This window comes from Prinia subflava, chromosome 1 (assembly GCF_021018805.1).
Source record: "Prinia subflava isolate CZ2003 ecotype Zambia chromosome 1, Cam_Psub_1.2, whole genome shotgun sequence".
Classification (NCBI taxonomy): domain Eukaryota; kingdom Metazoa; phylum Chordata; class Aves; order Passeriformes; family Cisticolidae; genus Prinia; species Prinia subflava.
Genome location: NC_086247.1, coordinates 3,725,804 through 3,753,596, shown reverse-complemented (window position 1 = coordinate 3,753,596; position 27,793 = coordinate 3,725,804). Strand labels below are relative to the sequence as shown.

General features: G+C 46.1%; 1 protein-coding gene across 2 annotated transcripts; it reads right to left on the bottom strand.

Moving 5' to 3' along the window:
* Positions 1-1,474: 1,474 nt before the first annotated feature.
* GPR20 (G protein-coupled receptor 20) lies at positions 1,475-27,516 on the bottom strand. Of its 2 annotated transcripts, XM_063406605.1 has the most exons (3): positions 27,360-27,513; positions 14,548-14,644; positions 1,475-5,145 (listed from the first exon to the last, which is right to left on the bottom strand). In XM_063406605.1, exon 3 carries the CDS (start codon positions 5,123-5,125, stop codon positions 4,064-4,066), a length of 1,062 nt encoding a protein of 353 aa, XP_063262675.1. In that variant the 5' UTR covers positions 5,126-5,145; positions 14,548-14,644; positions 27,360-27,513; the 3' UTR covers positions 1,475-4,063. The 2 variants fall into 2 exon arrangements, with proteins under 2 accessions (XP_063262675.1, XP_063262760.1); XM_063406690.1 differs by lacking the exon at positions 14,548-14,644 and having other exon boundaries at positions 1,476-5,145; positions 27,360-27,516.
* Positions 27,517-27,793: the final 277 nt, after the last annotated feature.

The window sequence follows — 27,793 nt, the reverse complement described above, 5'->3', positions numbered from 1 at the left end:
TGAGGCAGAGTGACCTGTGCTCATATTCCTAACATGCCAATTCCACTTTCCTCAGCCTTTCTGCCCACAGAGCCAACACCTAGCAATGCTTACTAATGCTGATTAGGTTGACTAATGAAACTCTTGTGCACACCTCTTAGAGAGACCAAACCTCAGAGCGACAAGGAAGGAAGAAATTGTCCTTGCACGTTGCTGTGTTGTCTCCTCTTGGCAGTTACCATGAGGCTGTGGAGGGAGGGCAGAGCTTGCTCAGAGCCCAGGAGGAAGCTAGGCTGGCAGATAACCCCACATGTGGAGTCAGCTCATTTCTGGTGCAGAATTTGAGCTCTTCACCTTTGCTGGGACCAGATACATTTGCAGTGTGACTGAGGGTTGGCTATTGTGCAACTTTGCCTTGCTACATGTTTTTGGGCTGTAACAGGAAAAACCTTGCAAAGACAGAAGTGCTTTGAATCCAGTTCAGGTGAGACACACAGCAGGGAGAGAAAGACACTCAACTGTTTCTGGATACCCATCCCCTGGCGTGTCAACAGACTGCAGATATCTGTGTGTTGTGACTCAGGCTCATGGTTAGCAGAGATTTTGTGTCCCAGGAATGACCAAGATCCCAAGAAATACATGAGAGATTTTTCACCATCATTCTTTGCTGGCCTCTGGGCTGCTGGTAGAAGAGGATATTTTTAATTAGCTTTATAGGATTTTAGATGCACAAGAGAAGCACAGCACATCAAAGAGGAATCAATGGTGTAATTCCCTTAAAGGTCAAGGCTTTTTACAGAGCTCTTTATTGATGTTTAGCTCTTTAGGGAACGCATTCTGTCTACCACGGACTCAGTGGTGGTAGTATGACATGCAATGCCCATCCATTCTGATTATTATTTCAGCCTCTAGGGAATGATCCAGATCCTCAGACTGCTAAGTACTGGATTTAATTTGAAATCATTGGGAATTTGGCATCTAAATCTTTAAATATGCTGCATAAAGGACTGCCTTGCAAAAGGTGACTTGTGTATGCTTTACCTTGGCAGTCCCTGCATGTATTTAGTGATGCACGGAATCACTCACATTGTCCTCGGAAGCATCCCTGTTTTGTCATATGTGGCAGTTCTCATTAGAGAAAGGGCAGGTTGGAGTAGGAACAAGACAATTCCAATCCCTGTTGGTGATCAGTAAGAGGAAACTTAAGGAGATACCTTGAGCAGAGTGACGGTGCAGATCAGGGGTGAAACACCTTGTCCCAGTCTCCAGAAACACAGAGAACTGAGGGATGCTTCAGCAGCAATGGGAACTGGCAGGTGGAAGGTTCCCCCCTGAAATCATGCTGTTTGGGGAGCTATTTCTGATGATAGCTGAATTTTTGATTCTGGTTTTCAACTTTGTGCCCTGAGCACAAATGGGTGATTTGAAATAGGACAGAAGTTTTGCAAGGACTGCACCCTGAGGAACAGCAAGATGTGTAAACAGTATGGATTAAATAGAAAGCTCAAAAAGTAGGTTAGCTTGTGAAAAAATTGATCTCCTTCCAATTTTCAGAGACTGTGTCCTTGATAAGGGACCAGACTCTGTTTTGGAGCTAGTATAAAATGAAGAAGAACCACTGAAAGCTGTGGATAAGGCAATAGGCATTAAAAATAATTATCCAGTCTCAGGAGGCTTTTATAGGGAATGAATAATACAGTGACAGTAAGGAGAATTCAGACTTCCACAAGTGAAGTTTACAGCAGACAGAGCTTTGACTGAGATACTGTTTAGGAACTTATAAAAATCTAAGCAATTCATCTTAGAGATTTTATACTGACCTCAAATGAACAACTGAACTGAGAAAGACGTTAAGACATTTCTGTATATGGCAAAAATATGGTTGATAGCAAGAAAAAGGGAGTTGTGACTCTGTGGGTTGTTGGAACAAAGAAGCTAAAATAAGCTATACACAGGCTCTGCACATTTTCTCCTATTTCTCTGAGTAGCCTTGGCAAAACAGTGCAGTTAACAGCTCTATATATATAATACACATTTTCATTACAAGCAGCTTGGGAGGCATGGAAAGATCTGAGTGTGTGTGGTGGGTTGGTGGGCTTGAGCAATTGGGAGTTTGCAGGGAAGTGCAGACCTCTGAGGCACAAAATTACTTTCTCCAAAGGCATGACTGGTGGAAAATGGTGGCAGAAATGTGAAATGGCCATCCTGGCTGAGAAGTCAGAACCTGATCCATGAATGCTGATGCATCATTTGACAGATGTTGGCTGTGAGGTGCCTGTATCAGGGATTTACAGGAATAAAGAAGTAAATGAGGCAGAAGGAAACCATGGTACAATTGGGCCCCGGGAAGTGAAACCACGACCAGGACAACAATCTTACATCCCATGGGATAGTGCCATAGTGTTGGTGGCCCTCATCACCACCTCTTGGAGGGAAAATCCTCTTCAAAGGAATAGAGGTCTCAGCAGAAGGGCACTGACTCAGCTGCATTGCTTGGGAAAGAGCTCACATGCCTGGCAATGGCAATTGCTGGCAATTACAGACTCCACTGTCTGGAACAGGTACTGGAACACCCAGTTCCCTGTATTGCAGTGATATTGATGGTTCAAATTTTATACTCATTGCATTGGTCAGGGAAACAGGTTAGGTGAAACATATCTGTATTGCAGGAGGCAAACTCTTGCCAAACCCTGTTGCAAGAGGCAGTTTGAGGCATTGTTTATGTTGTGTTCCTGAGTAATGGAGATGGCTGTACCATAGTCAGATCTCAGGAAAGCAGAGTACTCCAGGATGCTCTAGCTTGGACCAATGCCAGCTCTTCTGACAGGTAACACCAGTGAGTGTTAGGAAAAGCTGACCACTAGACTTGATGAATTATTAGTAGCCTTCAGATGGAGTGGCCATAGATGTGAGTGAGGAAATGTGGAACAACAACAGTTATTGCTGTTCATGCCACAGGTCTTGCAGTTTTCCTAGGATTTTTTTTTTTGCATTTGCATTTGCATTGTTTTATTGATATAATGTCATCTGAAACATTCCCCCACCATTAAGGCTAGAGTTTTGCAGCATCCTTAGACTCTTTAAGCCTTTAAGAGCCTTTAAACATTGCTCTTTAAATCATCCTAGTGAGTTTGTCCTGGGTTGAATTTCAGCTTAGATGCCTAAGATGCATTCTTTTTTTGTGCTTGAAGTATTGGTTTTGAGTGAGTGAGTGGATGGATTGCTGGGAGAATTAGGACAGCAAGCCCTGATGTTACAACATGTCAGGAAGAAAAACCAAACCAGAGTAGTATAGCATCATATTCTGGTTCTGGTTTTCATCTTGGCTGTTCCTCAGGGAGACAGAGCAGAGCAGCAGAGTTTGCTGGGACTCGTGTTCATTTTCACAGATTTTTGTATACTCATCTGCAATTCAGGGGATTTAGTGATCCAAATACAGACTGGAACATATCCTTAACCTCTCCCCAACACAATGTGTATGAAAATATATACATGGACATGTATTTTTCTCTTTTAGCCAAGAGGAGACTTCACTGCTTGACTTCATCTCTTCTCTGAGAAGGTCCAGATTTTTCAGGAACAAATGAGTAGTCACTAGTGACATGTGGGTTAGAATACTTTCTTTCCCATTCCATTGGCATCTAAAATCTTTGTAGTGGATAGCTCTGGAAACATCCCTTTTACCCTTTATTCTTAAGCATATGCCCAAGGCACAAAAATCTTTAATTACAAACCAGAGCTATCCTGCTTTCTAAGTCATCCTAGAAGTGTTGCATTATGATGACAAATATGAAAAGAAAACCACAGTAAAGAGTTTGTTGCTAGCAAAATGTCTGTATTAAAATACAAAGAAAACTTCCCTGCTGGGAACAGTAATTAATAAACTGTCTTTTGTATGGTACTAACAGCATTGTAGGTTCCATTTCCAAACAGACCACAATGTTCTTGAGGAATAAATTCCACCACTGTCAGTCTGAACCTCAGCCTAAAACACAAAGAGTTCAAAAACTATAGTATTGTGCATCCTATCAATATTCCAGGATCATGGCACTGGCTTCCTGCAACGTGTCCCATCAGATGTGGGTTATGTCTGGACACTGCTTGGTGGTGGCAAGCTCAGAGGGCTTCCTATTGTGTTTGAGAAGGCGATGATTGCGTTGGAGCCCTTGGAGTTCTTGTTCATACCCAGGATGTCTGCATTAGTTTGTTCTGGCTCAGTTTTCCTGAAGATGTTTTTCATGGTTGACTGGAAGTTATTGGTGACAAAGCAATAGACAATGGGGTCCATGCAGCTATTGAGGCTACTCAGAGTCACTGTCACGTTGTAGACGATGAGACTGACGTTGTGGGGCATGTCTGGGTTGATGGAAATTGCGACCTGTAGCACGTGGAAAGGAGTGAAGCAGATCATGAAGATGATGAGGACAGTGATAAGGAGCTGCACAGCCCTCATTCTCCTCTCCCTGCTCTGGTGCATGAGGCTGGGTTTGGACAGGGCACACATAATCCTGGTGGTGAAGAAGATGATTATGATGAGGGGGAAGAAGTACTCGCAGACCATCAGGACCAGGATCTTGGAGAGGCAGCACTCAGCAAACTTTATCGCCATGGTCAGGATGGAGAAAGTCACCACAGTGGCAAAGATCCAAATGAAGATGCAGATCCCCTTGGCACAGGTGGGGTTCCTCCATTTACGTGAGGCTTCCACCTGCACTATTGCCAGGTAGCGGTCAACGCAGATGCACGTCAAGAAGAGGATGCTGCAGTACATGTTGACAAAGTAGCCAAAGATGTGAACCAAGGAACAATTCTTGCAATCCCCTGCACTGTAGAACATGATGATCCGGACAGGCAAGGAAAAGCCCACCAGAAGATCAGTTACGATCAAGTTGATGGTGTAAATAACAGAGGTGGTTTTTGTCTTGGTACGGAAGCAGAAGACATACAGCGCCAAGCTGTTCAGTACAACACCCACCAGGAAAATGATGGCATTCACTACCATCAGGACAATCCACAGGCTATAAAAATCTGTGAACAGTTGTTCGTCTGAGTGGATGAACTTGGAGAACAAGTTGATGTTGGAGTTAGGTTGCTCAGTGGAGTTGACAGAATCAAGGGCTGGCAGTTGGGTGGAGGAGGTCGGCATGGTCGCTGACTTCCGGCAGTCTGGAAGAAAAGAAACAGAGGTATAGTGATAAATATGTCAGCATTTGTTAGGGCTCAAAATCTTGTCACATAAAAACCTTTTAACCAACATATTTGCACACCCTGAGTAATAGATCCTCATCTACCAATATGGGATTACCAATAATCACAAGGAAAATACCTGGGCTTATAATTAGTGTCTTCCAGTGGTTCCAGATGTATGTTTTAGGGAAGACACACACTCCCCACTTCAAGTTTCTCTTCCTCTTCCTTGTACAAAAGTGGTTGTAAGTCCAGAAGACCTTTGCATAACCATAACCCCAGCATTTGATTCCTAAAATATCATATCTCTTGCCTTGGGCACGTGATCCCATTAGGGAGCTACATGCAGTAGTGTTTTCAGGAGCTGTAAGATTTCCCTGAAATCAAAGAAAGCCTGAATTTTCTGAGAAAGCAGAAGGAGGTTGTGTGGCATCTTCTAGAGATCTGCATTCATAGCAACAGCAGCCGGAAGATTTCAAGCTAAGAGCATCAGCTGCTAGTCCTGCCAGGGTTTGACAGTTTAATTTGCAAATCATTCCTGACTTATACACTATTTTAAACCGATTTGTATATTAAAAAGATAAAAAAAAAAAGGACCCAATATATACAGAGACTTGGCTGGTTTCAATAAAAGTAAATGGTTGAAAAATGTCTGGAATATCTCAAAGTGGCTGGGCAGGGCTTTGAGGTTAAAAAAATCAGCTTGGATCAGCAGAGAATGATGCTGAAAGAGTTGATTTATGAGGGTTTGAACTCCCTGATACCAGTGAGCCAAGTGCAGAAGGACTGGGAGACAAGGATCTGCAAACACATCTCCCAGCGCTCACAGAACTGCAGTGTGCCTGAGCTGGGTGTCTCAGTGTGGAAGTCTGGAATTGTTGAGGGAGTCTGGATGTCCAGCTCCCCCAAGCATGCCCCATCCTCTGGCAGCTCTTTTTCCCCCTCCTCTAATCCTTTTTGCTCCTTATGGGGATCAGAAGGATGGACCAAAGGTGCTCTATCACCTGTGAGATGCTTCAAGCTGTTGGTGGCTGTGTACAAGGGGGAGGAGGATGCTACTTAGGACAAAAGTGAAAAGTAGATCCTGAGGAGAGTCCCTGCTGGCCAAAATAAAATGTTTTGCAGGGACAGTACTAACTGGGTCTAGAAAACATCACAGCAGCTCTGAGCCTGCCTCATGTGTGCCAAAGCAGCCTTCTGCCTCTGCACCATGTCTCTTTGCATTGTCTGCATACAACACTCCTAATGTGTCTCACCAGTGTTTGGCCAAGATCAAGAGTCCTCATGGGGTACTACAGCCGAGTTGTGATTACTCTGCTTGGTTCATTCAAGCCAGGTGAGAGTGAAGCAGAACATTTGTTGAGAAAAAGTAGAGATTGGGAGCGAGAATTTAGAAGAACATGTGTGAAAATTCTTGGAGAAGTGAATTTGACATCATGATGGTTCTTGGGCTTGTTGGCCTGGAATCTGGGCATTGATCTAGTTTCTTCTTGCCTCTCAGTCTGTGGAAGTGGTTTGAAGGAAAAAGCTGTTTTTTTAATGTCCTTGAGCTCAGAAGGCTATATCCAATCAAATGGCAATTTATTTTATTTAGGTAGCCACTGAAGCCCAAGAAGTTGAATTGTTCATTGGAATGGCTGGTGCTCAAACATAAAGCCCTCCTGAGATCCAACCCAGTGCCAGAATACACTGCAGGACTGAAATCCTGAGGTCAGGCCACCTGTAATGCCCCAAAGAACTACTGGGCAAAGAGGAACAAGTTTCTGTCTTAGTTTCTGTCCCCTTTTACCCCTCTAGGCCATCTCCACTAGAAAACAGACATTGGAACATCATCTGTTTTGGGAATGACCAGATTACCTCACCCTGCACTGAACTCCCGTGGCAGCCAAAGTAGCACACATGTTCATGGCATTTTGTCTGGGTCTGACTGAGCTTGCAGACTCCTGAGGGAGAGTCTTGTCTCTTTACATTTTGTGCCAAGCACAATGTCAGACAAAAACAGGAAGAACTGGCCACAAAATAGGCTGAAGGTAGTGGAGTTGCAAAGTTTGGCACCTGTGAAAAATGCATGGGGAGGATGCAGAACCCTGGCCCATTTTCTACTGATTTCCTAAAATTCTCACCATCTTCTCTGTTTGTTTGTTTCACTCCTTAGTTATGAAAACAAACTGAAATGAGCAGATGCCTGGATCTGCTCCCAGCTTTCTCTTTGCAGATGCTATCAAGAGGAGCAGTGTGGAAGCCAAAGAATAAAGAAAGACTTCAATTCCCCTGGAGTGCAGTGTGAGCTTGTATATTTGTGTTCAGATACCTACCTGAGCAAGGGGAGAAGACAAAATCACCCATCCCATCCCTGAGCTTGCACTAAACTGTATTGAATTGCATTGCACATGCATTTGTCTTCTGATTGTAATTCCATGGCACTGGCTGTTTGCTGGGATTTTGCATCTTGTTAGTAGCTTATCTCCTCTGGGAGATTTCTCTTCAGAGATCCCTTATCACAAACACCTGATATTCATCTTATTTTGCCTTTCTTGTCTCAATGAAATCAACAATTCCAAATACATTCAAATGTTCCTCGTCCTCACAATGCCTTTGAGGGATGTATGGCATGTTGCATCCCAACAGAAAATTAAAATAATCAGCGTATACAATGTCTTGGCTTACATAGTCACCTTTTCCACTGAGCCTCATGTGCAAGGAAATAAACTCCAGATATTGTAAACTGCTGAAAAACAACAGGTAACACTGTGCTTGCCAAATTGAATATGCAAAGAAGTGCTGCATTAGAGCTTTCCCAGTCTGTCGCTGCCCTAGCTGAACTCAAAATCTAAACAACTACATGAAAGAAGTCCCGGCAAATTTAATTAATCCTGAAGATTTCCTCCCTGACAGTCTGTGGAAAAGCTGCTTCTTGGGCTGTGGTGGGAAAAATCTTCCTCTAATCAAATTGTTTCTGATGGATGTTTGGGTGAATGGCCTCTTCCTTTCTTTGTGGGACTGCTCTCATCTCATGGCTTACAAGCAGAAAGGATGGAGAACTGAACTAGCAACACAACAGAATTCCTCTGAGTGCTTTTAATGAGATGGAGCTGGATCAACCCCCTGGTTTACAGCTTCTAAGGATTTTTCCATTGTGGAGCTCCAGGCCCATGAGAAAGGTACATTGCCCCATTTTTGAGCACAGAAAGGCAGCCTGACCTTGAGTCTGAGCAAAGCTAAACATTTCCAAAGATTTTGAATTCTTCCTGTCTCCAAGTCCAAATATTATCTCAACCAGGTCTCTTTCTCTGCCATCAGACATACTCATGCAGGTGTTAAAGTGAGTTGGTTCAGCTACCCATCACCATGATGTGGTGGCATGTGGAAGTCAGTGAATTAATGAGAGGCTATATTAGTGAGAAGCTTTGCAGCCTCTGCAAACCTTTATTTTGCTGTGTTTTGCACTATTTATTACTCGTGGCTATGGCATGAGCTCATGCAGAGCTGTAAGAACCATCTTTACTTACAGAGCAAATAGACTTTGTATTAACCCCCTTCCTAAAATCTTCAAAGAGCTTGGAGCTTAGCCTGCTTCATACCTAACTGAGCTCTCAGCCCCCCAGATTTCCATGCAATTCCTGTTTCTTGGAGCTGGCTGTCTGCAAAGCCCAAGATGGGTAAACATGCATCCTTCTGAGTGCTGTCTGACTGTGCCAGTTGGCCTATGCTGTTATATTATACCTCTCAGGCTGGATTTTGTCTGTCTGGCTGGGAGACTGTGGGTAGCATTTCCTTAAAAGTACAGCAAGCATCTGGGTAGAAATGGGATAAAGGGAGGGACAGAGAATGGAGGTTGACCTGCTTTCCCTTGTTCTGATAAAGGGCCCTGCTCAGCACTGAGAGAGCGAGACTTGCTCTGAAATACTTTCTCATTGTTGTGTGACGCAACCAGCTTCATCATTCTTGGGCCAAATAGGAAACAGATGGTCACTGTGCTGAAAACAGGTCCTGCAGCCTCTTCCCTCACTCACTCACTGCTTGGCATCACACTTGTTAACTTAGCATGGGCAGGTCAGTGCAATGTCTGCTCCAGGAGGAGATCCTTGACCATCCCATATTCCACTTTGCCCAGTTTTGTGTTGGTAACAGCCTAAAGCCTCACTTTGATCTTGCTGAAATAAATGGGGTTCACTTCCTTAGCCCAGGAGACTTTTGGATCTGGCTTAGCAATTCAAGTAATGGGATATAAAAGAAAAGGCAGGTCAGACAACTGAGCTTTGTCCTAACTACATGCCAAAAGGATTATTTATTGGTGTGCAGAAAGGATCTCTGTGTGCAGACCCAGAGAACACTAGAGCCACACACTGGGATCGGAAAGTTGAAAAGGACGTTAAACAAGCACAAGTGTAATTTAGTATAAACAGCTTCAGCTTTTCCCATCTCCCTGTCCTGAACTGGAACATCTGATATGGCAACCTGGCTCCTCTGTCATCCTCCCTGTTCTCCTCACCCTGTCCTGATTGCTGGTGTTATTCTGCTGCCTGGGGTGGCAGCAGTGTGTGTTTAGCTTTGCAGCCTTCCCGTGTTTAAAGTTCCCTGGGTAATTTATCATCATATTTATAAATGAAGGGTTAAACTCACTCTCTTTCAATTTAAATTGTATGATTCTCCTTCTGGCAAGCTCTCACTCAGCTCTGGCTCAAACTGGCCAAATATGGTGTTTTTGTGCATGTCGACCTTGCCCTATATGTGGTAGAGCTTGTTCTGTGTGTCTCGTGCTCAGCCTGGGGAGGGTGGGTTTGCTGACAGGGGGAACAGAGAGAGAAAGGGAATGAATCCAGCTGCTGAAAGGAAAAAGCTGGTGCCCATCTGGCCCTTGGACTGTGAGGGGAAGACAGGTTCTATTCCAAAGCGGAAAAGGGGCTATTCTCAGGGCAGGTAAGATCCCATTTTTGTGGGCATCAGATCTCTGTGCTCACTTGATTCCTGGGCATTGAGGTCTCCTTTAAACCTCCAGGTCTGAGGGTGGCTGGTGTGAAACACCCACCTTCTGGGGAATTGCAGTTGGAATAGCCAAATCCAGAGCAGAGCTGGATTATTCCTTCCCCTCCAATGCCATGGACATAAAAGGGACTTTGGAGACACAAAACACATAGTTTTATGAGTGTCAGATTAAATGACACCTGACTTCTTGCAGTCTCATATCTCACAGTGGCTCACAGGGCTGGGGAAATGCTTTGCCCTGCTTGAGATGCTTATTATAACTTTTTCCCATGTGGACACTTGGCTGCCTTAATGAGCATTCACATTCCAGCTCTTCCCTTGGCTCTGACACTTGTTTGACTTTCTCCTTTCTTTGCTGCCTAATTTCCTGAAAATTGAGGTGATCTTTCCCTTCTGCCAAATTCTAGTTGAAATTAGGCAGCAGAATGAAAAACATTAGGAGGATGGAGGAAATCAGAGCTGACAACCACACAAACAAGCACTGAGAGTGATCCTTGTTTCCTCTAATGTGAACCTGCAAGGCATTTGTTAACACTCTCCACCACACATCCTTTCATTTAGATCTTATTCCCTTCAAATTCACATTTGCTTTGGCATTGAAACACAGCAAAGAGGGCTGGATGGTTTCTGTGAAAAAAGGAGAATGTCGCCTGCTTCTTGTTGTTTTCGTGAAGAGAAATAATTTCAGATTTATGCCAAACCATGGGAGAACCAGCCTGACTGAGACAGATGATTGCTAATTGCTGGGTGTTGGCACTATTCAGCCATGGCCTGCTCGCCCATGTATCATGAAGAGTGTGATGGCCAGCAATTCCTACTTTGTCTGGTGGTTTGAATGGTCACATGCTCAATTACAGCTTTTGTCTGTAATCACAGAATATCCTGAGTTGGAGGGGACCCACAAAGATCATCGAGTCCAACTCCTGCCCCTGCACAGGACCATCCCCAAGAGAGTTGTCCAAATGCTCCTTGAGCTGTCAGGCTTGGTGCTGTGACCAGTTCCCTGGGGAGCCTATTCCAGTGCCCAACGACCCTCTAGGTGAAGAATCTTTTCCTAGTATCCAATCTAAGCCTACCTGGACATCACTTCAGGCCATTACCATGGATCCTGTCACTGGTCACCACAGAGAAGAGATCCGTGCCTGCCCCTGCTCTCACAAAGAGAGATAACTCTCTTCGTAACTTCAATGAGATCTCCCCTCAGTCTCCTCCAGGCTGAACAGACCAACTGACCTCACCTCCTCCTCATACAGCTTCCTCTCAAGACCAAGAGCAATTAACCCCACCACAGTGACTTTTGAGTCTCTAATGTTGGCCATGAGAATCAGATTTCCCATCAGCAAGAGGGAAAACTTGTATGTCCAGTCTCAGGCATAGGGGTAATACTTCAAGACCTGTAAGCAATCAGAGACTTGGGATATGTGGAGGCTGATGCAATGCTGGTTATTGGGCTGCTGTTGATGTGCTTTTGAGCTGTTTGCCTCCTGCCTGAGGTGCCCAGTTTGCCTCTGTGTGCTCCTTCATCCCCAAGGCCCAGCTGTGGATGGGCAATGGGTATTGCTCTGTGTTGGGATCTGAGCTCCACCCACCACACCGAGTTCAACTCTGTGTGTACACACTGGTGGATCCTGTGCTCTCCATGGGCACAAGGCCAAAATCACATCCTTTGAAGGTGAGGGACCCACATCCCTAGCTCATTTTGGGACAAGAAATAGTCTGTGGGTGCCCAAGCAATGATTTAGTCCAGTAGGTCACTCTAGGCCATGAGGGATTACTGCCAGTTAGACGAGGGAGAGCACAATTCTCCAAAGTGCATTCCTCTTCTCCACGGAGCAAAGTGACCCAGATGGGACTGATGCCACTTGGCTTGGACCAAATGCCAACTCTCTGCATCCAGGCTTGAACCTGCTGCTTAAAACCAGGTGACAGATCACAGTCCTGGACACCCCAGAGACAATCTATTTAAAACTTGGAAAGATCTGCATGGTTCTCCCTCAGCTCTTGTCCTCAGCATGCATGAAAAAAATTGAAATGAAGGTCCCAGAGATACACAGAGGATGAAAATCACATACTAGCAGGTTTCTTATGAATTTATACCTCCTCTATGGCCATTTGCAGGAGCAATGCCTCAGCCTTTGAAAGAAAGAGCCCAGATGTGCATGTGCAAGCAAAAAGAGAAGTGGGATGTACATTGCCTCTCCAGACATTCAAATATCCACCCAGCAGTGGTGGGCCCCTAGAGGTCCCCCAGCACATCTTTGATGAGGCTTGCTAGTACTGGTCACCTGTAATAAAGGTAATAATAAAAGGGGTTTGCTTCTTTGTACTACACTATGTAGAAAAGTCCCTCCTGAAACATTTGGATGTCTACAATGCCTAATCAATACCTCTGTATCTTTCATGTCCCTCTTTTCTGTGTTATCAGATCTTGGCCTTGGAGTAGCAGAAATGCTAAGTTCTTAGCGAATGCTCTATCAATCATGCGGCTAGCATTTAAAAGACCAATATCTCATACCCTGTCAGGGCTCATACCAGGTGCCATCTGTCACTAGAAAGCGTGGAGTGACATCTCTGCAGTAGGTGCTGTGTGTTTCCAGCTCTATTACTTTCAGAGAAATCAGAGCATGACTTCCTAAGTGTATCCCTCTCTGTCCCTTGTGGACCATTATACGTGAGGGGAAAACACATATTTTTGGGTGAATTTTTTTCCAAGATTATTAACATTTCTTTTTTAAAAAAAAGTTATGTCTTAAACAAAATGTATAGATTTGGACTCTTCTGGGTCCAGCCAGTAAAGATGGATTTGAGCCTGTCTTCTTGGGAGGTTGTAACAGTAAAAGAGAAATGTGTTTGATTTTATAAGGATTACAGTAATCCATCAAGAGTTTCCAGGGGCCTGAGACAAAGTGCTAGAAATGTCAGTTTGGAATAACAACTATTGTGGCTGTGTGCAAGGAGAACCTTGCAGTGAAAATTACCATATAGGCACATGCAGAAACTTCAAAGGCAAGTGCAAAAACAATATCTGGCCTGGGTACTGCTGCTTGCTTTTAAGAAGGAAATTTTTAATTGCAAATTTAGCACTCTTTGAGCACTTTCTCCCCTTCTGTCCTCAGCTGCCTGCTTGCTCTGTCTTTGGCAAGAAGCTGAGAAGGGCAGTAAAAGAACAACAGCAGAGTTCTACTGTTGGGGAAATACCTGCACTCCTGCACAGCCAGGGAATGCAGGACTGGTGAAACAGTGCTCACACCCCAGGGAGCACAGGGCACCAGGGCAGGTAGGGATGGAGGGGTGATGCAGAGGGGTCAGGTGTAGCAGCTCTGCTTCCCTGTACTCACTCCAAGCTGTGCTGCTCTCTTGGCAGCAGGGAGAAACTGAGGCACAGAGCCATGTGTGCTCTTGGCATGGGGAATGCAGAAAGGTAGGAGACCCAGTTAGGGAGCAGACAGTTTTTGAGGCATCCCAGGATGGAGAACCATGTCTTAACCCTTTGGGAGACTGGTTTCTGTGGTTTCCTTAGCAAGCAACAACATATGACAGTGCTGGGCAGACCCCACCGTGACTTCAGGGTTCCACAAATTTTGGATTCACCAGATCAACCTGGAAAAACTCAGCGTTGTTGGTGAGTGTGTTGCTGTGAAAGCAGGGAGCATTTCTGAAAGGGTTTGCTAAGGACCTTAGAAAGGATCTGCTTTCTCCTTCTACTGACCCAACAAGTGGGTTCAGAGAGGGAAGACAGCACCTTTCCTGAGCTGAGCTTGCACCCTGCCGTGTAGCCAAACAGGTAAAACATCCCAACCTTGCAGCTGACCCCATTCCAGGCAGTGCACCATCTCTTCTCCTGGCTTCAAAAACCTTCCTGGATGCATTTCACCAAAATTTAATTATGCCTGAGAGTACATATGTACAAACAACATCACCCCCCTCTTCACAAGAGCTGACAATACTTTTCAAGAAGGGAAAGCCTGCAGCTTTGCACACTTCCCATAACCCTCCATCTCCTTGAAGAACAACAAAATATCCTTACACTGCCCCAAATCCTAAGAGCAAAGAAAGTCACAAAGGAGAAGCTCCTTGCAGCCCCTGCTAGCTGCTGGCACAGCCTGGCTTTTTGGGTCAGGCACTTCCCAAGGGATTTCCACACCTGCTGCATGGACAGAGCCAGAGACTTCCCAAGCTGCACATCCACGTGTTCAGTGCAGGACCCTTTGCACTCCCACCCCTGCCAGGTCTCCCTTCTGCAATAGCCAGGACTTGGAATCCAATATCCAGCAAATCCTTCCTGGCCCCCCACTGGCTCTGATCCCATGCCCCCCTCTTTGTCTCTGACCAATATCCCAAAGCATTCCCTGCAGTGGTCCCTGCAATGTATTCCTGCATGACGGACTGACTTACCTCTGTCCTGATCTCTCTTCTATGTTAGAGGAGCTGCCGGTAAGAAAGTTTCCTTGTGGACCTGACTGCTATCAGCCCAGGAAAGAGACATCTGTTCCTACAAGCAGAACAACTGGAGTGACTACAGAATATGAAGAAATGCCTAATCTCTCTCCCTCTCTCCCCCCTCCTCTTCTAAATATAGCCTTGCAACTAATGGGAAAAAATATACACTACCAAAAAAAAAAAATTTCCACTTGTCTGTAGTGTTCAGAATTTCTCCCCAAACATCTGGCTCCTTGCCCTAAATCTCTCTGAAATTTATGAAGTGCTGTAAATGCTGAAGAGGGCTCCAGCCGTACTCATGGTGCTAATTCCTGAACATCTCTGGTAAACTAAACCTGATGTTGCTGCCCCCAGGTCAATTTTCCTGTGTCTCTGTGGGAACAAAATCTCCCTGCTGGGAACTTGCCAGCTTAAGGCCACTGCAGTGCCACCACCATGTGTGTCACGAGGAAAATATCCCTCTTTTTGTCTTCCTGATGTGAACTGGGATTATAGAGAAGCATCCCTGGCAGCTGCAGCAAGGTGCTGAACTAAATGTCACAAAGCCTGTGATGTGCTTTGACCCAACCCAGCTGTCCAGACCCTGAGAAAACCCCTGGCACAGGGAGCCAAAGGGTGACCCTGCACACTTTGGTAGTGCTGCCTGCAGTCATTTGGGAGAGGAGATAATGAGACCTATCTAGGGCTGAAATGGCTGAGCATGGGTGGCAATAGAGAGTCTGAGGCTCCACCAAGGAGCCCTCAAATATATTCTTCCATCCTCATACAGCCCTTCCCTACTGGTGGTAGAATCGTTGTATGTATCAGGTCTCTCTCAGAGTGGAGATTTAAGTATCTCTACACCCTTGGCTACATGAGAAGAGACTGACATTGGACAAAGCATGATGAATTATCCCATTATTGAATTGGGTTCAAATCACACGGCCAGAGCCGCTTTCAAGACATCTCTGCTGATTGATGTACTAATGACTCAAAATCCCTCATGTTCCATCTCAAGTCCCATTTCTTGCTCTAAATTGAGTACCAAACTGGTACTTTTTTGGGGTTTGCACAGATGTTGTCCCCAGGAGGTTTTCAGTAGCTTTGGAGATTTTGTCTGGGAGAAAAGGCGGAAAAAAAGCAAGAGCTTACGTCAAATTTAGTTGTGTAGAAATAAAGAGAGGAAGGATGCTGGATTTTAGTATCAGCCCTGGCCTGCATCACATTTCAGATAAAGACAACAGTGGTGCCAATGCAATAAACACTCAGGATATGGCCTGTCACAACACGACAGGATCAACTGAGAGGCATTGAATTCCAGGTCAAGAGGCCAAATCCATAAATAGAGGAGAGGTAAACTCCACACATGCATGTCTCACTGGAGCACAAACAGTAGCTATGGTTATTAGAGAAGGTTGACCTCATTTTCTGGAATTACTTTTTCACCCTTGGATCTTTCCCAGGAATACTGAACTGATCCTGGTTATTTTATTGATTTTCTATTTTGGGTTTCCTCACACTGAGGAGCAGATTGTTCCCCCAGTTTCAGGAACATCCTCCTTTGCTTTATGAGCCCCCTGATCCCGTCATCCAGCTTTCCACAACTGCCCTCTAGCTCAGGCACATGCCTGAACTTTCATTTGTTTCTCACTTCCTTATGCTTGGAAAACAAGTGTGATTGGAAAGTCTACATGAGCCCTGTCTAGGTGATATCTTGCCTTCAGATCCCTTCATCCTGAAAGTTCAGCAGGGGTAAGAACAAAGACAAGAAACCAACCCATGGTCTAATGTTGGGCAGAGTGGGTGAACTTGGACCCTCTTGAGGCACCGGGACAGGTTTTCCAGAGAAGCTGTGGCTGGTGCATCCCTGGAAGTGTTCAAGGCCAGGTTGGATGGGGCTTGGAGCAACCTGAACTAGTGGAAAGTGTCTCTGCCATGGCAGAGGGTTGGAACTAGATGGTCTTTAATGTCTTTTCCAACCCAGACCATTCTAGAATTCTATGATTTTATCATTCTCAATGCCTATGGTGGCAAATGCTTATGTTTCCTGCAGTCTGTCAACAAAATTTTTATATTTAGGGAATGGCTCTCTGGAGTTACAAATGTGAGACCGTAAGAAAGAGAAGACTTTTCTCCAGGATGAGCTATTGGTACCTACACTCTGTTGTCCTTCTCTTGGACTGTCTGGTCCTTCCTATGTGAGGACTGGTTTGATTTTATGCTTCCACATGATTCATGAGAGCTGCATTCCCATCCCTGTGCAAGGGATAATCAGTGCCCTGCACTCCCCCACTATCCCAGCCTCTCCCTCCTTGCTGGATTTAGAGCAAGACTCTGAGTGGCAACAGCTGCAAAGTTTCAAGTTGTGCCTGAGATAGCGCAGAACATGCCATATTGGGAAGCAGATGCTGCTGTTAAGGTGGAGAAGGCACATCCGGGCTCAGGGCCATGTTTTGTCCCAGACCCTGTTCCCACACTCAGCTTCAGGAGGAGTTGCAACCATAGCTGATAAATGAAGAGTTTCTATCATCTCTTGATTTTCAATCATTTATCACCCTCTCAGAGGGAGCGAGAAAAGCAGGGGAAAAAAAGAGTAAAGCTTTAGTAAGTGGAAAATTTTCAAGCTTGTTCATTGAATATACAACAGTATTAAATCTCGGAGTGAGACTGTAGGTGGAAGAAGGTATTGGCTCAGTCAAAATCAGCACCTAGAAGGACTAATCATTATGTCAGGGAAGGATGCTACTAGTCCATTGTGATTCCTAGCAATCCCTTAACCTTGCCATGTAGAATAGGGCTCTGGTTAAAAGTCTTCTGTGGCCCAGTGCAGAAAAGCAGGAGGCCAGACAGCTCTTGAGGAAGGTAGAGAGAAAGCTGATATCTCTGATTTCTCTGGGGGGATGTGTCCTGTTTTTGTCAGAAGGGTGTACTCTTCCAGTCCTATTCAAAAAGGAAAAATGAGCATCCTTTGATCCCCTGCTGTGGGAGAAGAGATTGAGATTGGGCACTGCATAATGAACTTCAACAGAGCTGAGATGGGCTCAAGGCACACGGCCAGATCAATTTTCAAGGTGTCTCTGTTGACCAGCCCTGCAGGGACCCAAATCCAGTGTCCGAACATGCCTGTGGTTTTTTTGGAAGCTGAATTTAGGCTTTGTTATATTGAACAGATCCTCACAAATTAATTATTTTCTTCAGCAGTGAAGGAGTATTCTTACCCAAGAAGGTGTTGGACATGGACATAACAGAGTTCAGAAAACTGAAGAGCCTTTACCCACGGTCATGACTGTGAGGAGCTCACCAAAGAGTGGGATCCTCACTACATGGAAGACACTGAATGATGAGATCTTCACTGAATGATGAGATCTTCACTGAATGATGAGATCTTCACTGTCCTGTCTAGAAAATCTCTTTTTAGCAGCTGGCTTGATGGAGAGGCAACAATGTGAGCTCACCTGGTGAGCCGTGGCAGATAAAGCTAATGGCATAGAGGAGAGTTTACATCCATTTTACCTTCTCTAACTACTCTTCCTTCTGGTAAATCTACCCTAGCAGATCCTCAGGCCTTAAAATATGCTGGAAAACATTCATGTATATCCCTATGGTATGCACTGCCCATGAGCCCTAAAATCTTGATTGTCCACTGTCTCCAAGGCTATTATGGGATGCTGTGAATCAGAACTGACCCAGAGAACCATGTAGGTTCTCACAGATGGGCCAGAGGTGGAGAAATTTCTGCACTGGACCACCCTCTAGGAGTCATCATTGATTTAGGAGGAAATATGTGGGCAACAGGGCTCTCCCCAAATATGTAGGAACTTTCCACCTAGGTCAGGTGTTCTTAAACCCCAGCACACTTTCTTATCATAAAGAAGTGACATGTGTGTTCCCTTGGAGAGCAGTGTGGTAACACACTCCTGTTTGGTGGCTCCTGAGCTGGTACCGTGTGGAAGTGATAGATGGCAAATGGGCAGATCCTGAAAGCAGATTCAGGGTTTTTCTGGTGATTTTGGTAGAATCTAAGGGAAGTCCAGTTGAAAGAGCTTTGCAGATTGAGGCTGGCATCTGTCTCCAGCCTGGCTTTTAGCTTATGGCACTTGCTCATGTAGAGCTAAAGACAGCAACATGTGGCTTCACCTGCTGGGCTATTGAGAGGTCATTCTTTGCTGTTCTTTTGGTGATCCAAGTGTGCCATGCTGGGACATCTGGGAGATCCTGGGACTGCTTTGGGATCTGAACCCTGAAACATTCATGCTGGTTATGCCAAAAGGTGTAGCTGGAAGGACTGGAAAAAAAGATCAGAGCTCTCTCTATTCTTAGGCACAATCTGTTTCAAGGGATGACCTTTGTCCCTTTCCTGAAATGCTGGCATAGAAACACCAAATAGACAAAGAAATGTGAACTACTTACCCCTGGAGAAGGAGGACTTGGATTGTTCCCCCAGTGACATTCAAAACCCCCAGGGCTTTTTACCTGACTGTCAGCATGGGCAACAGAGACTGTGGAGAGCCACAAAAGATGGTCCAGCTGGCTCTCTTGATGGCATCTCAGCAGGGTCTAGAAGCAGCTGTACCCAGCTGACGTCAGCAGCTCTGCAGGGCACAGTCTGTGTCCTCTGCCAACTGCTCAGGATCACAGGTATTTCCCAGCTCAGAAAATACCTATGATCCTAGTATTTCGATATAATTTCGCTGGGCTCTCACTTGCTGTCCTCAGAGGACTGCAAGGGCCAGAGGCCACCATAATTTTATATTCCTGCCTCTGAACAGGCTCTCCTCTGTGTATTTGTGCAAGGAGGGAGAAGAGATGCTTGTCATATGAGGCCTCTGCTGATGGGATCCAGCTGCAATTCATCTGCTTGATAAGGGACAAAGACAAGAGATGCCCTAAAATGATGGCCGTGGCTCCTGGTGGGTGAGTCAGGCACGGGGGAGGAAATGTGTAGGAGCTGCTTTCCTGCCTGCCTGCTGCATATTTGGGAAGGCTCTGCTGACCACTGGCTCCCCCTCTGTTTTTCTCTCCAGGCCATGGCACTTTTGCTGATGGATGCGTTGAACAGAAAGAAAAATGAAGATATCTGCAGTGCACAAAGAGCTGCTCCTCTGGGCAACCCTGAGGTCTTTCCTGAGTGACTGCTTTGGAGCACATTGGTCCTACCTATCTCCAGTTCTTGCATGGCAAGGGGTATCAAGTCCCTCATCTGTTATAAGTGCACCCTGTGAGGGTGAGCCAGGATCCCTCTCTCCATCCCAGTCTGCCCAGTTTACTACAGGTCTCACAACTGTGAGGGTTCTGAGAAAGTTCCTCAGTTCAAGGCAGCAGCAAAGTGAGTCACCTGGACTCTTTGGCCACCCAACAAAGCATGCCATGTCTCAGCTGCTCCTACTGATCCAAACCTCACTGGGATCCTTTACAGGGTCCCACTGGGACTTTTCTGGCCCCCCAGTCCAGGTTTGGCCAGTCACCTCTTGTACTTCTTTTTTTTGGCTATTTTTTTCAAAGATTCAGAAACTAATTGCCAAGAACTCAATGTCCAGTGTCATAACCTCACTGCAGAACTCTCCCCATTCCCAGCAAAGTATTTCCTGTTGGTTTTGTTTGTCACTGGGCTCACAGGGACACTGATGCTTGAAGGGAAAAGCTACACAAGCTTTGGGCTTTGGCATTACTTGGGCACCGTGCCCTGGGAGGTCAGTGCTGGGTGGAGTGGCTCTTGCCCAGCTCTGGTTTGAAGGCTGCAGAGCAGGAATTGGCAGGATTGTTGGTCCTGGATGGTTGAAGAGCCCCCAGAGAGCTCTCAGCAGTCTGCTCCAGTGTTTGTGGCAGTGGGAAGCGCAGTGTGGCAGGGCTGAGCCAGAAAACCTTGAACTCAAGATGTGCTGTGCCCTGCAAGGATGCAGAGGCCAGAGGAACATTTGAAAACTCATGGCAAGGAAGTGGCAGGGAACTTAGGGACCCACTCTGGTATCTCCACCTGCTCTGATTTAGCTGTGACCACAAACTTGGCAAGAGGCAGTAGGAAGTTCCCAGGGCCATCTGTTCAACTTTTGGGGTTTTTTTGCTATCTGAGAAACCTAGCTCAGGAGGAGGGACACCTGCAACACAGAAAATCTGGTACTTGGACCCACAAACATAAAAAAAGGCTTTAGAGAAAGATATCCTCTCCCTGCTCACTCTCTGCAAACTTGTTAATCCTCCTCTCCCATTCCTTTTGTTTGTGTGGTTTGGGGAGATTTGGAAGGGCTCAAGGCAGGACTGTCTTTTGTTAGACGTGCAGAGAGCTCAGCAATGCTCTGATCTGGAACAGGGCAGCATAAATCTGGGGGATTATCATAGGAAATGCCACAGTGATGAAAAGCCCTGTAGGAATGGGAAGAAAAAAAAAGGGCCCCATTTGGGAAGAAAAGTACCCCAACAACCACCCTGCTGCTTGCCTACAAGTGATTCCTAAAACTGCTCCCTTTGGAAGAGGGGGTTTTTCTCCTTTTATTTTGGAGGGGGTGTGTTCCTTTGTGTTCTCAGCTGTTGAGAATTACAAATCCTGTCCTTGCAGCAAGTTCTGTGTGAGGTGCCTCATTGGGGGCAAAACAACTGGGAAGGTGCCTCAGTTTCCTTATGGTTGAAACCATCCTTCTAACCACAATGGGCAGAAGTGCTCTGGGAAATTTTCAGGAAGGGAAGGAGGAAGTGACATGTGTGATTTACTGGAAACTGCAATGCCAAAATAATCAGTTTTCCCTGAAAAACAAATGGAACAGGATGCTGGGCAGCAGAATCCAGCTAGTACTGTTTGTGGTGGTGGTGGAATGTTTTGCTATGAGGTCATGGACCCTTTTGTCTCCCACCTGGAGCAGAGAAAACCTGCTGAGACCTGAGACAGGTGGAAACACGACTGTTCAGAAATCCAAGGAGATATTTTCTCTGTCTGGGATGTTATTATAGACAGCAGCAAATTGTCCCTGCTGGTGGGGTCTTGAACCCACTGAGGTGTGGGGAGTGGATGGCATGATGGAGGGAAGACCAAGGCCCTACTCCAGTTTATGTTTAAGGTCTCAAAGCAAAATTTTTATCAGGAGCAAAAGCTTAACCTGTCACTGCTGAATCATTCCTTTCCATAACTTCATCTTGGTACTGGTAGCTTCGGTCTTTGTTACGTTGGGAGTGCTGCAAGGTGCTGTTAGATGTGCCTTTCATGTCACCTGGAGGGATTATTTTCTAGAAAAGAACTATTACATGTAATAAATACTGTTAAATTGACTAATGAAAGGGGGATATGTTTCTGCCTTGGAAAACATTCAAACCAAACCAGTTGGAATGACCTCAGGGCCAGCAAATGTGACCCAACAGGGTACAGCAGCAGAATTGGGCTTGTTTAATCCACAGAAGAGACAACAGAAGGCAAACCTGATAACAGCTGTGGAGATGTCTGTGGCAGCTTCCCTGGGAATGGTGCAAGGTGGGTTCATTTCGCACGGTTTAGTTCATTAACACCAGTCTGGGCCAGATGACCAGCCCAGTTTGTCATGGTCTCAGTGCAGAGGCTTCCTTTGGGTAAGAGGAATCCTATTGCTTGTGTCTCCTAGGGCAGGGATGTGCAATCAACATCCTTGTCCTGTGTAATTCAGAGTTAGAGCCACAGCAGCAGCCAGAGGTTCCCCCCAGTGTGCTGGAGCCACAGGTTAATCCCATGGCTGTAACTGTCTAAGATGGCACTTTCTTCTGGGCAATTTCTGCTGGCTTCTTTAAAGCAAAAATCCAGCCTGCTGTGATGCTAAACTGGGCTCTGCTTCTTTGGGTGTCTTTCCATTTTCCAAGAAAAATAAACCACAGGCTCTGTATTTTTAGATATGCCATCTGATCATAGCTAGTCATATATCAGTCCCAATACTGTGAGTCAAGATGCTGAGCTCCACTGCTGAACTCCCTTGGGCAAGAACGAGTGGCTTGAGCCATTCTGGGTGTATTAATAAATCAGTGTTTAAAATAATCTTATACTTCCTTAGGTAAGCTGCTCACAAAGAATAATACAGTTGTGAATCGTTAATGCCAGCATCTTAGCAGCTCTGATTCTCTGGGTGAACTTGATACTGTTGTGAGTGGGAGAAGGACAGCCCTGGTATGAGACAGATCTAATCTAGGCAGGGGACAGAGGCAGCACGACTCCTCTTCCTTTCCCTCTCCTGCCAGTGACTCTGATTCCTGACATCTGCCCCTTGCTATTTCAGTCCTGGGTATCCTCTGAGGCGGCTGCTGGTTGGAATAAGCTTTATGGTGGCCCCTTCAAAAAGTATCTGAACAACCTACCTTGCACAATAGTACACAAATGTGGAGTAATTGGTGTATTTTAAACCTCTTGCTGGTTTGCCTCAGCCTCCACAAGCCTGTGTCTCTAATGCCACCACTGCCTGCAGACAATTTTCTGTGTGTTTTATCAAAGCAGCGGGAAGCCTCAAAGTTGGTGTGTGAAAAATGCCTGCTTCCTGGAAGTGTATTTGTTGTGCTACTTTATCACTCTAACTACAATCAATTTATCCACATAATTGGTAGCTGGAGACAGCATAACACAGCTTGGCAGCCTGGATTTTTCACAGAGATGTATTGCTTGGCATATTCAACCCAGGCAAAAGGAGCCAGCCTGGCTGCCGGGGAACTGCAGCTCTGTGAATGCCAAGCAGGTGAAACCCAGCATGACAACTCAGCTTTCCCTCTCCATCCTGCCAGAAAATGGCTTTGGGGATAAAGGTGAAATTGCACCTGGCTGAATGTCTCACTTAAGGTCCATTCCAACCTGAGCTGCTCTATAATTCTGTACTTTTTGAACAAGGAGAATACTGACAGGACAAGAGGGAATGGTTTTAAACTAGGAGAGATTTAGATTAGCTATGGGGAGGAAATTCTTCACTGTGAAGGTGAGGAGAGTCTGGACCAGGTTGCCTAGAGAAGCTGTGGATGCTCCACCCCTGGAAGTGTTCAAGGCCAGGTTGGATGGGTCTTGGAGCAACCTGGGATAATGGGACATGTCCCTGCCATGGCAGCAGGATTGTAACTAAGTGATCTTTAAGGTCCCTTCCAACTATTCTGTGTTTTTGTGATTCTGATAAGCCTAATAATGCCTCTCTGTTGAGATGTGTAATGACCAGTTATACTGTGATGGATGCAGGAAAAGGTGTGCTCTGCCTGTTCACTTTACTCTGCTCTGGAGCATGGCCAGACCAGCAAGAGGGTGACCATACATCCCATTGAGAGGAGAGGCTGGCTGCACACTAATGACTCTGTGTGGTGGAGGTATGTGACCTCCAGTAATCTCCTGTCCTCTGCACTTAAGTGACAGCAACCTCCTTCACGTCATGCAAGAAGCTGATTTTTCTGCTGAGGCAGTCTCAGTGCCCTGTCCTGCTGTGCCCAGGTACCCACTTTACTGCATCCTTCTCAGTTCACCCCTCTGAGAGGACCCTGGTGGGTTACAAATGCCTGTGCTGTCTCTGTGTGGTCAGTGTGCTCAGAGCTCAGTGCCATTTCACCTTGCTAATGCTTACCTGCAGCAAACAACCTACTCTGATGGAGGTCTTTGTAGCTGTTGGTAGCTCCGAATGAAACAAAATTTTGGCAAACCTTCACAGGCATGTCTGCCCTCATCCATGAGGCCAGAGACTACTTGTGATAGCCTCACAATGGGGCAGTCCCCCAACGTGGCCCAAATCCAGCTCTCCAGGGTGTGCCATAGACAGAATGACAAATTCAGTGCATTCAAGGATGGGAAGCTGTCTGCTGGACCACCACACCACCACCACACATATCCTACATTTTTAGCCTTAAGAGCATTTCCCAGAGCCTCATCTTTTTGGCAGGTATTTGTAGAGAGGGTGGCTGGAGCCACAAAGAGGAGGGGACATTTGACAGTAAATCTTTTTTGCTTCAACGTGAAAGAAGCCATCCTTTCTGTTATGTGATAATGGTGCTTTTCAGGCTGTGATAGATGAGGTGCACATCTTTTATGGATTGTGTGTAAGAGTTAATAAAGAATTCAGTTCTTCTGTGTCTATATACTAATGGTGTATCAATCCCAGTAAATATCATGCTGAGACTGAACAGCAGCATCCCTGGTTAGTGTCATCTTGATGGGTGACATCATTTCTTTGGTTGTCACAGCCAGCTCAGCCTAATCCCATCTGACCCCCACAGCTTTACTGATCCTTTGCTCTGGCTCTGGGCTTCACTTTTCTCTTCCCCTGATTCATGCTTCACCTCAGCACAACTACTTCTGTCTCTGGACTTTGTCATGCTCAGCTGGACTCTCCTGTGTCTCTCTGGGATTTACTGGATGGGAAGTGTTTCTCTGTTAAGCCATCAGTAGGATTTGCTCAGCTATTTGTGATCTGCAAAAATGTACAGCTAAAAGCAACAAATTAAAATGCAAGGATGAAAAATAGCTGAGAGGCAAAGCAGAGTGCAGGAAGGGTCCTTACAGCATTTACAGATGAGCTGGCTAAGAAGTAGCAGACATTCCTCAGAAGGGGCTGTAGATTTTACCATAGATGTCATGGGATGTTCACTAACACGTACTTTTAGGTGAAAGTAGTTTCACCTCCTAAACCTGGTGACTGGACATTCATAGCAACCTGCTATAACAGCCCAGGGGGGAAAGGGAAATCACAGAATCATCAAACCACAGCATGGCTTGGGTTGCAAGAAACCTTAGAGATCATCCTAAAGGTCTCAGTCCCCTGCCATGGCAGGAACATCTTCCACTAGACCAGGTTGTTCAAAGCTCCATCCAACCTGGACTTGAAGTCCAAAAAATGTGCACTTTAAATGTTACTCCCAAGAGGAATTTTTGTCTCCCATTTTAAAAAGGGCTTGGGGATTTGGATGTTCCTGATTTTAGGCATCCAGATTCACATCTCCTTAATGGGTGAGGTTTCCCTGAACGTGGTGAGCACCTGCCTGCTAAACATCCCCCTTTACTTGTCTCTAGCTGCTTAAAACATGGACTGCCAAAATCCTGCAGCCCTTCTGACAAACTGGAGTGCAGGATTCGGTCTTCCCCCTCTGAAAGGGGATGTAGGGCCAGGACAGCCTGCATACCTGTGAGAATCATATCATCCCAAGGGCATGATGCACTTGAGGGGGAGCAGAGCTGTGTTACGTGCGCCTGGTGGGATTTATTGCTGTGTTCAGCAGCCTCCTCTGTTGTGCTTGCTCTGCCTCGGGGAGAACGTGCTGTGAGAGGTGTTTCATGTGCAATTCCTTCCTTGGCCTTTTCCTTCTGCTTCAAAATGGGGGAAGAAAGATTTTAGGGTGCTTTTGGCACCTTTAGGCTCTACAGGGAGGGAAGAAATGGCTCTGTGTCTGTTTTATCTCAGCACACTGGAGACATGGGGAAGGAGGCTTGAGCAGGGTAAGGGAAAATGCTCTGAAATAGATTATTAAAGTAGCTGCTCAACTGCATTGCTAGGTTGCCATGTGTGCTTGTAAGAAAGGATGGGGGGAAGATGGGGATTTTCCTTCTAAAAGGGGTTAGCAGAGATATCTCTGCACAAAGGAGATGGAAATTTTCTTAGTAAAGAGGTTTCTGCCAAAGGGAGGCTTCTGCCCTCACGTGTGCTGGCAAAGGCTACAACAGGAAGGTGGTGGGCATTTCTGCCTCCTTTTTCCAGGGCTGCCCAGATTTCCCCTGCTCAGGGTGAGATTTACAGGGTGAGCTGAGGCTCAGCATTGCATCTGATCGTGGGCGACAGAGGCATTTGCCCTGGTGGTTTTCAATTGGGACCGTCACGCGCAAGTAATAGGGATTAAACTTGTATGCCCACTGTTTTATTTCTGAATGGGAGAGTTTCAGCTTTGCAGAAGGAAGCTGTCATTTCACAAAAAGGGCTGGCTTTTTGCTGAAGAAGAGCAATTGGACTTGGCATGTGAGAAATGTTAGAGGAAAAGGCGCCTCTTGTCACCAAAACACAGCTGAAATAAGTCCGAAGAGCCCCGTTGCCAATTCATCACGCTGCCACTGAGGGTTGTGTAAACACTGGGAGATGCTCTCTCTGTGTTCTACTGTGGCCAGACATGTCCCATTTGGCAGAGACTTGCTGATGGACCTAGTGAGGCCATTCATCCCTCTCAGCCATCCCAGCTCTGGCAGAGCCACTTCCCCCACCACACAGCAATCAGAGTAAGGACATTTCCATGTTGTTTTCCTGGGGAAAGTTTTCTGCTTCCTAACCTTAAACTATAACGTTCGTTTTGAGCCTTCTCAGATCACTTTTTTGTGGCCATGGATGATTCTAAAAATCCTGTGTCTAGCTCTGCATCTCTATACCGGGACACTTGTGGGATGCACAGGTGTGTGTGTAGCTGGACTGGACACAAGTAATCTGTACATGGAAGTTTACCAGAAATATTCAAGTTTTCATGCAGAATCCCTCACAAGGCTCTTTACCATCCAAATAGATCAGTTCAGTTTCTAGAAAACCCAACATTTCCCTAGATGAGATGCTCTTTTCCTTTGCACCAGCTCTGAAGTCCCCAACCCTCCTCTATCCCTCCAGCACCTGGTGTAGAACACCCTCCTTCCTCTCCAGTGCTGTTCCCACCCACGCGGAGCCAACCCGCATCCAAATCCACGTGCTCCGCTCCCGAGCCAGCTTGCAGGGACTCCCATCCCCATCCCGATGCCTCCAAACTCTCAGCCCAGCCGGGATCAGCGCACACTGCCTTCCCAAGCCGCAGCCGGTGAATGTCCCTCCCTCTCCCCGCTGTCTCCCAGCCCGAGGCACGCTGCAGGCAGTACTCACACGGCCGGGATGAGCAAGCTCCGCTGCCGAGCCCTGAGCCCGCTCCGGATTCCTGCGCCGAGTGGCCGCGGGTCGCTCCCCGGCGCTCGGCGCGGCGGGGATGATACAGGAACCAGACCTCTCTGGTTTACTTTCACGTTGACGTCAGTGTCTTTTCGAGCCTCCACGGCTCGTTTTGGTAAAAAGGATGTCTTCAGGGAGGAGGGGAGGGGTCGGGAAAGGGGGAGAAGTGAGAATGAGCTGGAGATGAGCTTTTGTGATGTGAGCAGGCAGTGGCGAGAGGTTTTAGGGACTCATGCTGAAAGAAGAGGTGCTTATGCAGACCAGGTAATCCTGGGTGTAGCTCATCACCTGAAGATGGGTACACTGGAGAACTGACCCTCACACAGAAATTATAGAAATCTTTGAGTGGCTTGGATTGGAAGGAACCTTAA